Source organism: Phoca vitulina, unplaced genomic scaffold, assembly GCF_004348235.1.
Source record: "Phoca vitulina isolate PV1807 unplaced genomic scaffold, GSC_HSeal_1.0 scaffold22, whole genome shotgun sequence".
Lineage (NCBI taxonomy): Eukaryota > Metazoa > Chordata > Mammalia > Carnivora > Phocidae > Phoca > Phoca vitulina.
In genome coordinates this window covers 9,205,964-9,219,031 of record NW_022589725.1, presented here as the reverse complement: position 1 = coordinate 9,219,031, position 13,068 = coordinate 9,205,964, and the positions used below count along the sequence as shown (strand labels likewise).

The 13,068-nt window shown below is 54.5% G+C and overlaps 1 protein-coding gene across 2 annotated transcripts in view; it reads right to left on the bottom strand.

Annotated features, from left to right (window-relative positions):
* Window positions 1–13,068, bottom strand: part of SOGA1 (suppressor of glucose, autophagy associated 1) — a 66,430-nt gene that overhangs the window by 38,957 nt on the left and 14,405 nt on the right. For both annotated transcript variants that reach the window (XM_032419299.1, XM_032419300.1), the window contains exons 2-3: window positions 8,421–8,645; window positions 2,801–2,959 (exon numbers count right to left, since the gene is read on the bottom strand). In XM_032419299.1, the coding sequence (XP_032275190.1) occupies window positions 2,801–2,959; window positions 8,421–8,645 (384 nt within the window). The remainder of the gene's footprint in view (window positions 1–2,800; window positions 2,960–8,420; window positions 8,646–13,068) is intronic.

Genomic DNA, 13,068 nt, shown 5'->3' with positions numbered 1-13,068 from the left:
GGAAGGAGGAGGGGGAGAAGGCCATCAGCAAAGAAACACAGGGCCACACCCCCTTGCCTGGATCCTGAGACACCAAGGGGCATGCCAGGGAGGGCCAGACCTGCCTTGCTGACATCGCCTTCCTAGGGGAAGTGAACTAGTGTTTCTTGAGCACCTACTGTGTGCCTGGCACCACAAAGGGCTGTATACATGCTTGACTACATTTCAAATTTCACAAATAATCCCCCCACCAAAACCCACCTAACTACAGCATTCATTAAAAGAATACAAAGCAAAGTCATTTCCCCCATGCTATTCCCACCATCTCTCACTCCTTAGTTCAGTGGATTTTCCTCCACACCTTTGCTATACATTTGCACATATACATGCCCCAAAACCAGTCTGTTCTGTATGCCTTTTCAAAATAATTAGTGGGATTGCACGATACATATACATATATATATATATGCGTGTGTGTGTGTGTGTATGTATCTCTCTTTCTTTTCCTATTAGAGATCTTTCAGCATCAGTACTTATATATCTACCTTATTCTTTTTTTAACTGTGCTGAAGTATACATAACATGAAATTTACCATTTCTAGTCACTTTCAACTATATATTTCAGTGGCATTAGGTGCATTCACTTTGTCAAACAACGACTATTCATCTCTAGAACTTTTTTATTATCCTAAACTGAAACTCTATACCCACTGAATACCAATTCCCCACTCCCTCCTCTCTCCAGCACCTGGCTACCTCTGCCCTGCTTTCTGTCTCTGTGAATTTGGACTACCCTAAGTATGTCTTATACGTGGAAGCATACACTACCGGTCTTTGGGGGCTGGCTTATTTCACTCAGCATCATGTCTTCAAGGTTCATCCATGGCGCAGCATGTGTCAGAATTTCATTCCTTCTCAATGCTTACCAAGAGTCCACTGTATATATATATACACTGATGGATATTTGGGTTGCTTCTGCCTTTTGCCTATTATGAATAATGCTGCTTGGAACAGAGGGGTACAAATATCTGTTCATGTCCCTGCTTTCCATTCTTTGGGGCATAAATCCCAAAGTGGAACTCCTGGCTCATATAATAATTGCATGTTTAATTTGTTCAGGAATTGCCATACTACTTTATTCTTTTTAACTTCTTCATAGTGTTCTATGGTTACCCAAGCTTATTGCTGGTCATAAACAACCTCGTGAGCTGGGTACTGTTATTATCCCAATGTCACAGATGAAGAAACAGAGACTTAGAGGGGACACAGCTTTGGGATCTCAGCCACATCTCTGCCAAGAAAGGGGGGGTGAAGTCAGGCAAGCTGTCCCCCTCTGGGCCTCAGTTTCCTCTCCTTTACAATAGAAACATGCTGAGTTTGAGGCACCTGGGTGGCTCAGTCGGTTAAGTGTCTGACTCTTGATTTGGGCTTGGGTCATAATCTCAGGGTCCTAAGACTGAGCTCCGCATGTGCTCAGTGAGGAGTCTGCTTCTCTCCCTGTCCCTCTGCCCCTCCCCCTGCTCATGCACACTCTCTCTCAATTAAATAAATTAATCTTTAAAGAACAAAAAAGACACATGCTAAGCTTCAAGGCACTCTCTGAAACTGTCTCCCCTTTCCACTATCAAGGGCGGCAACAATGAGATGTGTGAAGACAGCCCCCTGTGCTGTGGGCCAGGCCACGGGGGTGGGGGGGTTGGCAGGAGGCTGCCTGAGAGAGGGGGCCTCCCACCCAGCCCTGGAGCAGAGCAGGGCCCCACGGCAGCCCTTAGCAGCAAATGCCCCGTCTCTACACTGAGAGGCCATTGGCATGTCACACCAACATGCCCAGGAGGAAGGGCAGCCGGAGGACTGTTCTGGCTTCAGGGCTGTGGTGTCTCAGGCCTGGAACACTGGCACGCCTGCCCTCGGGGAAGGTGAGGAATGCCCTAGAACAACGTGCAATCCTAGGATACCCTCGTGAGCAGCCAGATAGCTGAGGTCCAGCTGTGCCTCTGTGGTCAGAAGCCACCCGGGGCCGTCTGGAACACAGACCCCTGAATTCTGGAGGATTCCAGCCCCTAGGGGTCACCGAGGCTGACGGCTTTCAAGAGGCATTCTGCGAGCCCACTGGGCCCTGTGTGACCTTGAGGACATCCCTCCTTCTCTCAGGGGCTGTTTCCTCATCCATAAAATGGGTATAATCACAACCTCACTGGGCCTTTATGGAAATTGTTGAGGTAAAGTGTCTAGCATGGTACCTAACATGCTGCATGCCCAACACATAGCAGAAGGCAAGTGGAAGGACTCATATGAGCAAAGACAAGCTGGTGCCTGGGGGCCACATTCAGGAAGCGTCTAACGTCCTAAAATCTGTGTCGAGAGGCTGGCCAGAGGCCCGGCCCCAGCATGGCCTTCACACCAAATGGCAGCCCCTAAAGCATGTGCACACAAGTTATCCCAGCTAGTCCTCACAACACTCAGGGCATCATTGTCCCGTTCTGTAGGTGAGGAAACTGAGGCAGAGGGCCCGGGCCCACGCTGGACACCGTGGAATGATTCCTTAGTTAATCCTCCCACGGTTGCGGTTCTTTGGTGGATGACTGTCTCCTTCACTGGCCTGTGGGCTCCTTGAGGACAGGAACCAGTGTCCTCCACTCACCACTGTGTCCTCAGGGTCAGCACAGAGCACACAGCGGTGCTCAGGAAATGTGTGCTGCGGGGATGAACGCGTGACAAAGACAGCTCCACCAGGGACGCATAACCGTGCAGACACAGCGGTTCAGAGCCCCGGCGCGCGGCCCCCTGCCCCGGCCTGGCCCTGCCTCGGACGGGCCCTCACCTCTCTCGGCCGTTCCAGCTCCATCTGCAGCACCTGCTTGGCCAGCTCGGTCTCGATGAGCCGCTGCCGAAGCTCCTCGTTCTCCTCCTCCAGCCGCGCCCGTTTCTTCTCCACCGCCTCGAGCTCCTTATGCAGCCGCACGGAGATGTCCTTAGAGACCTGGGCAAGGGTGGGTGATGAGCAGGGAACCCCACCTGCCCCCCGCCTTGGCTGCAGAGCAACCCCCCAGCAGACAGTGTTTCTCACCACCCCCACTCAGATGAGGAAACCGAGGCACAGAGAAGTCAGTAGAGGGTACGGGGTCACACAGCCAGGAAACAGCAGAAGCAAAACCCAAACCCAGGCACCCCGTGCTCCCAATGTCTACATCACGGTTCAGTCCCCAGGAAGCTGGAAAGGCCCTGCCTGTTCTTCGCAAGGCCTTTTCAATTATCCAGCGCAGTCGGTGTTTCCAATTCTCACAAGAGCCTGAGGCAGGGCCAGAAGCTCATTTTAAAGGGAGGGAAGTGAGCTGGCGTGGAAACCAGAGCAAGATGGGCAGCCCCAGAGCCATGTGAATCCCACTGCTGCCAGTGACCAGCACGGGATCCTGGGCAAACCATCTCCTGACTCTGTGCCTCAGTCTCCTTAACTGCAAAATGGATGCAATAATAGCAGCAACCTCATGGGCCCCGCAGGAGGACTGAATCAGCTATGGCACAAAAAGCCTGGGCCCTGGGCCAGCACAGTTGAGTGCTGGGGGAGTGGTCATGCTGAAGCTCAGAGAGGGGCCTGACTTGCTGGAGGTCATGGTGTGACCCCGAGGCTGGTTTCCAATTGTCTGGGACATAGAACATGCTCTAAATGACAAAGGCTGGGCGCGTGTCCAAGTCATCCGTACAGAAAGGAACTAACAGAGCTGCAAACGTCAATCCTGGTGCCAGGGCTCTGCAGCAGAGCACCCCATTTCCTCGAGGACACCCTGGGGGTCAAAGGCCAGGAAAGGGGAGCCTCTGGGGATTCTGAGCTGGTAAATCACAACTATCATTTGTTGACTACCTACCGTGTGCCAGATTCATTTACCCCAATTCTGTCTGAGGCTCACAGCCTAAGTGACCTGACTCGGGGTCATGCTTATTAGCCAGGGAGACCCGAGCTGGGGGGAGCCCCTGGGATTTGCCCGAGAGGCCAACGTGGTCAGGGGCTCTGGAGGGGTCCGAGGGCTTTGCCCACAAGAGGTATGTGAGGGGCAGACAGCCCAACACCCCATGCCTGCCAGTCTCGGAAATGGCCATGGCACCTCCTCCACGCCGGAAGGGAAGAGGGCCCTCCCTGGCTCTTCCCTCTGCCTGGGCCCAGGCCCAGCTCGGCATGGACCCGTTGGCAGTATGAGAGGCAGGCCAAGAAAAACAACGGCCAGAAAGGGAATTCGGCGCTGCCTCCCCCACCGTCTGTTGCCCACTGCCGCTCTCTGCCCCTAAGGATCCCCAAGGACAGCCGGAATCTATCCCCCGTCCACAAACCCCTCAATAGCAGAACAAGGACTTGGCAGGCGGGGAGAGCTAGACTGAGTATGACTCCAGCGCTCTCTGTGTGGACACCCACGACAAGTTTATTGACACATTCGAAGTCTCGGTGTGGTCACTGGTAAGTGGAATGGAGACAGCCCACTCCCAGGAGCCATTGTGAGGAACACATGACGTAGTCCCTGGGCTGGTGGTTGGAACATCAAGAAATACAACTTTTTAATGCACTGTCAGGATCACTGCTTCACCTCTGTGCACTGGTTTTACTGGACTGGGCCTCACTCTTGACTTTGGGGTCAAGGATTTTGCTGGAAGTGTTCAGCCCCAGGCTCTTGGCTGTGGTCTCCAGTTTGGGGCTATTAAGTCACCCAGAAAGTCCCTGCCCTAATCAATACTCCATTCATTCATTCATTTATTCATTCACCCTGTTGAGACCGTGGGGCAGGAGCGGTGGGGCACAGAGATGAAGGCCCCAGACCATGCCTGGGCTCCTTCACCTCCTTGTGTCCCAGCAGCAGTGCATGGTCTGGCACACGCTAGTGCCCAGGAAATGCTGGTCGGAGAACAAACAAATCCAAGGTTCCAAAAAGGGAAAAGAGAGGGAGGTGAAGGAGCGAATGCCTGAAATATGGGGAGCTGCACCTCTCCTAACTTGACGAGGGGGATGCTCCCCTCAACCAGCACCCCACCCACCGTCCAGGGAGGGCTGTGTCCCTGACTGCCGTGAGGGCTTCTCTCCTAACTGCGCTCCCACTTGGGGCCAGCTCCTCTCCATCTGAGGGGTCGCTCCATCCCCACCATGGCCTCGACCTGGTAGGCAACACTCCCCCCCAAGAAGTCATGATCTGTGGATTCCTGGGTCCTCTTGGATTCATAAATGACTCTATTGATTTCATCCCTTCCATGAGTCCCCAGGCTCCTTCCACCCCATTCTCCATAGGATCGCCCTCCCCATTTGTCCCCCACCCCCAAGGGTTGCTATATCAAGAAAGCCCAACCCCAGGCAGCTTACAGGATTGCAGTGGGAACAAAAGAGGCCTTAATTTCAGATCCCACAGAACCCTGTGCCCTCTTTAGAGGAAGAGCACGGTAGCCTGGAGGGCAGGAGTCTGGTGGCCTCCGCCTGTCCCTTCCTCTCTCTCAGTGGCCCTGGGTGCTCTCGCCTCTCATGGGTGACTTACAGAATCGGCTCTCATTTCCTGACACCACATGCCTTTCATCCCCTCGAGAAGGGCTTTATTATTCCCATTCTGAGGTGCAGAAAGGAAAGGTCACTTGCTCAAGGGCACACGGCTAGGAAGCTACAGAAACAAGGTCTGAAATCAGGTGGGTCAACTCTATAGAGTCCTGCTCTCAACCTGACCCTGTTGTTGGCCCGAAGCCTGAAGACATTATGTTAATATCGGTACTAAAAGTATTAATAATAAGCCCAGCAGAGGGTTCACGGTGTCACATGCTCACAGGGCCCCACCTGCTTGTCTCATTTCATCATCTTACGATCCTCCCAACTACTCCCAGGGCAGGGGGGCTGAGATACTACGGGAGGTGAAGCGGCTGCAGCTTCCGGACACCAGGGCAAATCCCCAAAGCACAAACAATGCGCTCAGCCATGAGGTCACTGTTTACAGCACTGAGGCCTGGCTCCTGCCAAATGCAACCAGCAGCCTCCAGGCCACGGTCCCCCTCGCATCAGGCCTCTCAGCGTCCCTGTCACTGTCACTCTGAATCCTCAGGGAGGGGGAATGGGAGGTGGGGCCTGGGAATCTGCATTGTGGACAAGCCCTCCAGGGGATTCTTATCCACACAGGCGGGCTGAGATTCCGGCCTCCCCTTCCCTGCCCTTGCCCCAGCCACTTGCCCTACGAGTGCCTTCTAGGATCTTCTGAACAGTAACACTGCAACCAACATTTGCTCCTTTGCCGGGTGAACACCCCGTGCCGGATTTTGTGGCCAGCACTCTCTTTACGTGAGCCATTTCGTTTTATCCTCGCAAAAATCTCTCTAAAGGTAGAATCTAGTTTTATCTCCCTTTTCCACAAGGGGTGTGAAGCAGCTTTCCGAAGGTCACGCACCAAGCAAGTGGGAGAGCAGGTCTCTGCACCGCCACCACCCTGCCCTCCTCATGCATGTTCCCACTGAGGCTCTGTGGGGCCTGCAGGCTGTGAGGACCACAGACAGTGAGAGAGCCTGGGGGAGAGGGATACCAAGGTGTTATTCATGGCGCCCTCACCAATAACCTACCTGCTCGACACAACCACTGGAACTGCAAAAGCCCTATAGATTTGGCTGCTCTCAGCCCCATATTTAACAGAAGGGGAAACTGAGGCCCCAAGAGGTGGCCCCATGCCAGTCCCAGGGTGGGCCAAGGAGCTGGCAGAGGAAGTCAGAGAGTCCCCAGGGATACCCAGCTCTGAGGTCCCCTCCCCAGCTGGGCCCATCAAGCCCCCCCAGGAGACACCACAATTCTGAGAACCCCCAAAGTGACTGAGAACAAGTCAGGCACGTGGGGAGGAGTGTGGTGGCCAGAGGCATCCAGCCCGGGCCCGCAGGGATGAGCTCAGCGCTCCAGCTGCAGGGGCGGGGAGAAGAGGGGGAGAAGGGGGCAAGGTGGACGCTGATTGGCTAGTTCAAATCCCAACAGAAGGGGCGGCTTCCCTGCCCCGGGAGCCGAGAGACCCCCTCCCACACGCACACCAGCTGCTCTGGCTCCTCCCACCGAGGCGCTGGCTAGCCGGCCCAGTCGGTCCTCCCCCCCGACCCCCAATCTCTCTAAGGCTGACTCTTTGGTGTCCCGGCCCCAAAGCCCCAGCCACCCAGGCCCCAACTCTGCTTCGTCTGAGCTTCTCCAGCTCTTCCCCACCCCACGCCCCGTCCATCCAGTGCCTGGAGTTGGGAGTATCTGTGCAACCACCTATCCCGGGGGCTGCCAGTCAGGTAGCTTTGGCCTGGGAGACACACCCGTTCTGAGCTCAGTTTCCTCATCTGCACAGCCGACCTGTAATCCCAACTGCGCCCCCGCAAAGACAATGGGAAATGCGAGCCCGCCTGTGGCCGGCTGACACTCAGGGTTTCCCTCCCGGCCCTTACAGAGAGGCTCTCTCCCCGCCCCGGCATTCCTCCTCCCCACTCCCGGCTCAGGCCCTCTTCTCCCTCAGGCCTGGGTTCAGAAGTCACCCCTGCAGGAAGAGCCCCTAGGGCCCCCAGGCTGCACCCCCACCCCCAGCTCCTACACCCCCTGCTCACACTGGGCTGAGTTCTGAGAGCCGGGGGCTGGGCACACAGACAGGCAGGGGTCGGCTCTTCCTGGAGGGCCCTCCTGCCAGCTTCCAGCCCATCAGCAGGGAGGGAGGCCAGGCCAGGCACAGGAGGCTGATAAGCCTGCACTGGAACCACTACACACTGAGTGTCATGTGACCTTGGACAGGTAGGTCCTTCCTTTCTCTGAGCCTCACTTTCCTCATCCAGAAAATGGGACTAATAACAGCTAACATTTTTGAGGGTTTACAGTGACATCTTACCTGTATTATCTCTTCTAACCCTCAGAGAACCTCGCTGCTGTGACACCCATTTTACAGGTGAAGAAACTGAAACTTAGGTGACTTGCTCAAAATCTCAAAATTAGGGCACTTTGGAGTCCAGATTTAAACCAGCCCTATCCAACTCCAGGCCTTCACTACGCTCCTTAGCACAATAAAGAAACCTCCACAGGGGCGCCTGGGTGGCTCAGCCCCCTTAAGCCTCCGACTCTTGATCTCAGCTCAGCTCTTGATCTCAGGGTTGGGAGTTCAAGCCCTGCATTGGGCTCCACGCTGGGCGTGGAGCCTACTTAAAAATAAGATAAAATAAAAAAATTTTTAAAAACCCCAAGAACCCTCCCCAGACGGTGCATGGACAACTCAGAGCCCAGCATGTGGTTGACACTCGGAGTGGCTGCTTTGAGTAGGATTCATATTTATGATATTACCTTGGGGCACCCCTGTCAGTTCACCAGGGATCCCCACTTTACAGATGAGGAAGCTGAGGCCCAGAGAGGTGGAGTAACTTGCTCAAGGACACACAAGGAGCAAGCTGCCCTGGGCTCGACCGGGGCTCAGGGGGGGAGGCCTGGTGCTTACCTTGACGTCCTGCTCCAGCCCACGGATGAGCTCCCCGTCCACCTGGCCCGTCTGCGCGGCTCGGAGACTGCGGCGCTCGGCCTTGCGCAGCCGATACTGCAGGATGCGGCAGGTCTTGCTGGCCTGGTCCAGCTGCTGCCGCAGCTCCTGCAGCTGGTACACATCCTCCTCCATGTAGACGTCCCGCATCTCCAGCATCTCGGCCCGAAGCTCCTCGATCTCGTCCTGCAGGGGGACGGGGCGGTCAGGTCACCACCGAGCCCTGTGGCAGTGGCCTGAGGCCTGAATGCAGGCCACACCCAACACTCTCCTAGGCTGAATAACGACCCCCCAAAGACATCCGTGTCCTCGTTCTCAGAACCTGTGAATATGTTACCTTACACGGCAAAAGGGACTTTGTGAAGGAGATGAACTTAAGGATCCCAAGATTGGGAGATTTTCCTGTATTCTATCTGGGCAGCCCAACGTAATGACGTGGGTTCTTGTAAGAGGGAGGCAAGAGGATCAAAGTAGGACATGACGTGACAGAGCAGAGGTCAGAGGGACATGCACTGAAGATGGAGGAGGGGTCACGAAGCGGAGAATACAGGCCGCGTCCAGAAGCCGGAAAAGGGAGTAGATCCTCCCCCAGAGCCCCGCCATGTGCCTCACCAACATGGCCCTGCCAACACCTCGACTTTCAGACTTCTAACCTCCAGAATGCTAAGATAATAATCTGGGATTGTTTGAAGCCACTCGATTTGCGGTGATTTGTCGCAGGAGCAATAGGGAAACTAACCGCTCTGGGGAAGCAGGACGGGCTCATCCAACAAGCATTCATGGGCACCAGCTCTGTGCCAGGCCCCGTGCCAAGCACGCGGGGTGGGAAGGGACAGTACTGACCGAGACTGATGGGACCCCTTCTGTGTCTTGTGCACGGAGCCCCGGGTCTCACTAGGGAGACACATGATGAACCAACAAATTAAAAAATCCAAATAAATGGCAAGAAACAAAAAGCCCCACACCTAGGTAACATGCTACGGCACTGGGGAAAGGCTGTGTCCCAGGACATGGTCAGGGTGGCCATCTCCAAAGAAGGGACATCTGAGCTGAGGGAAGAAGGAACAGCCATGCAGCCAGCCAGCCAGGGAGAGATGACTCTCGGCAGAGGGTCTGGTGTGTGCAAAGGCTAATAGGCAGGACAGAGCCCAGTGTGTCAGAATATAGCAAGGTGGCCAGGGTAGCTAGAGGAGGGTGGGATGAGGCCGGGCAAACAGACAGGGATCGGCCATCTAGGGCCTTGAAGGGCCAAGAAGAAGTTGGGTTTGGGTTTTAAGTGGAGGGTGCTGGGGGATGACCTCACTTCCTCAGGGCAGCTCCTGACCACCTCTGTCACCAGCTCCCAAATGTCCCTCACTTCCCCTTTGTCACCATGAGCATGTCTAAATTTTCTATTTAAGAGTTTGTCTCCCCTCTGGGAGTGTGTGTGGGGCACTACCCCACATCTACCCTGATCCCTGCTGTATCCCCCACACCCAGCATTGGCCTAGCACCCCACAGACTCCCAACAAACATTAACTGAATGAGTGTACCATGTGCAGTTAGATAAACAACCACAAAAAAGACATACCAACCTGAAACAATCATTAGACAGACAGAGTGTAAGGGGGTGAGTGAGGAACCCAGCAGGAGAAACGGATAATTATTATATCTAATAACAAATGTGAAAACTGAGTCACAAATAGAAATAATATCTACTCTTAGTATGACTGAATGAATTAAACAAGATGGTATACTAAAAAGAGAAACTGAGGGACGCCTGGGTGGCTCAGTTGGTTCAGTGTCTGCCTTCGGCTCGGGTCATGATCCCCCGGTCCTGGGATCAAGTCCCGCATCGGGCTCCTTGCTCAGCGGGGAGTCTGCTTCTCCTTCTGCCTGCCACTCCCCCTGCTCATGGTCTCTCTCTCTCTCTGGCAAATAAATAAATAAATAAATAAAGCTTTAAAAAAAATAAAAATAAATGAAAAGAGAAATTGAGTCACAGGGGAGGAATGATCTGCCAAAGGCATCCCTGAGGAGCCAGAGGAAACACCCAAGGGTGGTGCTGATGGGGGCAGGGAGGTGGGTCCAAGAAGCAAAAAAAAAACAACTCTGCAGGCCCTGGAGAGGGGCCACAATCCAGAGTGTGTTCACGAGCCCCTCTGTGCCTTCCTTTCCCCAAAGAAATTGGGTGGCTCCCTCTGGGGGCATGGCCTGAGGTTGTCCAGTGTCCCCTGGAGACTGGGTGGGTCAGTTTAATTCAGGAGCAGGGTTAGGAAGCAGGCCAGTTCTTAATGTGAAATCTCATTCGTCTGTTTGACTCCCGCGGACTACTTCTCACATGGTCCTGAACTCAGGAGAGGAAGACGGAAGGGACAACGATCTGTTTCTCCCAATGACATACTGTCCCGTTCCCACTGTCAACCCAAGGACTAAATCCCCACTTGCCACCATGGCCTCTCCTCTAGGGGTGGCTTCAGCAGCAGCCCCCAAAGTGGATGATTCTGCCTACACCAGCTCAGAGGAAGGGTTACCTCACCAGGACCCCATCTCCACCTCCAGCCCAGTATACACACAGACTCACTGCCACCATGCCAAGTGGACAGAACTAAAAGTGGAAAAAGAGGAAGTGGGACAGTCAATGATCACCCGAGTCCAAAGAAATGAGGAAGTGAGGGGTCCACACTCCATTTCAGCTGGTGGATTAAGGAAGCATGAAGGAAACGGCACTCAGGAAGTACGGGCCAGTCAGCTAAACCCAAAGTGAGCCAGCCTCCAGATGAGCCTGTGTTCCAATCCCCACCCTGCTATCTCCTAACATCTCGCTTATTCTCACTGCAGTCACGCTAAAGGTGATGGGGAGGATATGGAGGTCTAAGTGGACCTGAAGCTCAGGATGAACCAAGGGGAAGGGCAGAGAACATTAAAGCTCATAATGTTGGGCTACATTAATAGATGTATGACATTTAAGTCATGGGAGGTGACATCGCTCAACATAGGACCACATCCAGAGCACTGGAGTCAATCTGGGGGGACCATTTATTTTGTCAACTTTTAAATAACTGATTTTTCTATTTATAAAAGTAAACCATGATCACAGAAACAGTTTTGAAAGTACAGAAACCTAAATCACTCATAATTCCTCCCCCTGGTCCTAAGTCACACTGGCTCTCAAACTGTGGTCCCTGGACCAGCAGCATATAACCATCACTGGGGAACTTGTCAGAAATTCTCATGCCTCAACTGAGACCCGCTGAATCAGAAACTCTGGGAGTGGGCCCCCCAAGTGATCCTAAGGCAGGGGGTTTCCTTCCAGTCTTTTTCCTAAAAGGGCAAGAGCCATCTGTGGCAGGACCACAAGACCAGGGCCTGACACAGAGCAGAGCCTCAACAAGCATCTATTGAACAAGTGAATGAATCAATGATCTTTCTCACATGAGCAGCTGGCTCCCCAGGGCCTGCCCTGGACCACAGTCAGTTTCTAAAAATGCAGGATGTTGCATTCACGCCAGCTCCATCTCCCCATGGGGCTAAGGAGGGGGGCCCAGGCCATGGGGGCTCGTCCCAGCTGCAAGGCAGAATGCGGGTCAGCCCCTCCTGGCACGGCCCATGCAGGAGGGCGAGTCCACAAAGGCAGGCTTGTGGCCCGCACGGGCCGGGTCGGCTGGGACTCGGGCAGCCCGGGCTGGTGAATGCAGGACCCAGGCAGGGTCCTGAGGTGGGGTCAGGGAAAGGGGCTGCTAGGCCCTTGGGACGGGACCCGGCGGGGCAGGACCTTGCTTCACTCCAGAGGTTTTTTTTTTTTTTTTAAGATTTTATTTATTTATTTGACAGAGAGAGACACAGTGAGAGAGGGAACACAAGCAGGGGGAGTGGGAGTGGGAGAAGCAGGCTTCCTGAGGAGCAGGGAGCCCGATGTGGGGCTCGATCCCAGGACCCTGGGATCATGACCTGAGCCGAAGGCAGACGCCTAGTGACTGAGCCACCCAGGCGCCCCATCACTCCAGAGGTTCTTAGACCTCACTGAGCCTCCAAATCTCCCAGGGCTGCTCAGTCCTCCAGTCCCAGCCCCTGGCCCTAAAAAGCCCTCCGGTGACAGTCCGACCCAATGGACAGAGCTTCGAGAGAGGGAGGGGAGCCCGGCCTTCTCAGCTCCTTCACAGACAGCTCAGGGCCGTTGTTGCTCCTCCTCTACCTCCCAGACCCCTCAACCATGTGCAAGTGGGAGGGAGGGGACAAACTCCACTGGACTCCACAGGCCCAGTGGCTACACAGAAAGGTTGTTGGAGACCCCTCAACACCGGCAGGGGAACCCCAAACCTCACTCTCCCCTGCAGATAGGAAAAGGCCAGCAGTGCCTGGGGGCCCTGATTCTCAATCCCACAGTCAGAAAGGCCAGCCTAAAGAAGCCGGGGAAAGGTGCTCAGACCAGGCATGGCCTGCCAGCCCCTCGACAGCCCTCCATCCCCTCTGCCACTCCTTCAAGCTGACCGTCTCCTCCCCTTGAAGCTGACCCTGATTTTTTAACATGGACGGAGAAGGGGGGTGCGGGCAGGGATAGAGAATAGGAACGGGGCACCCTGCCTACTGCCAGAGCAGTCTTCACTGAAAATGTTTATTTTGCTCTGAT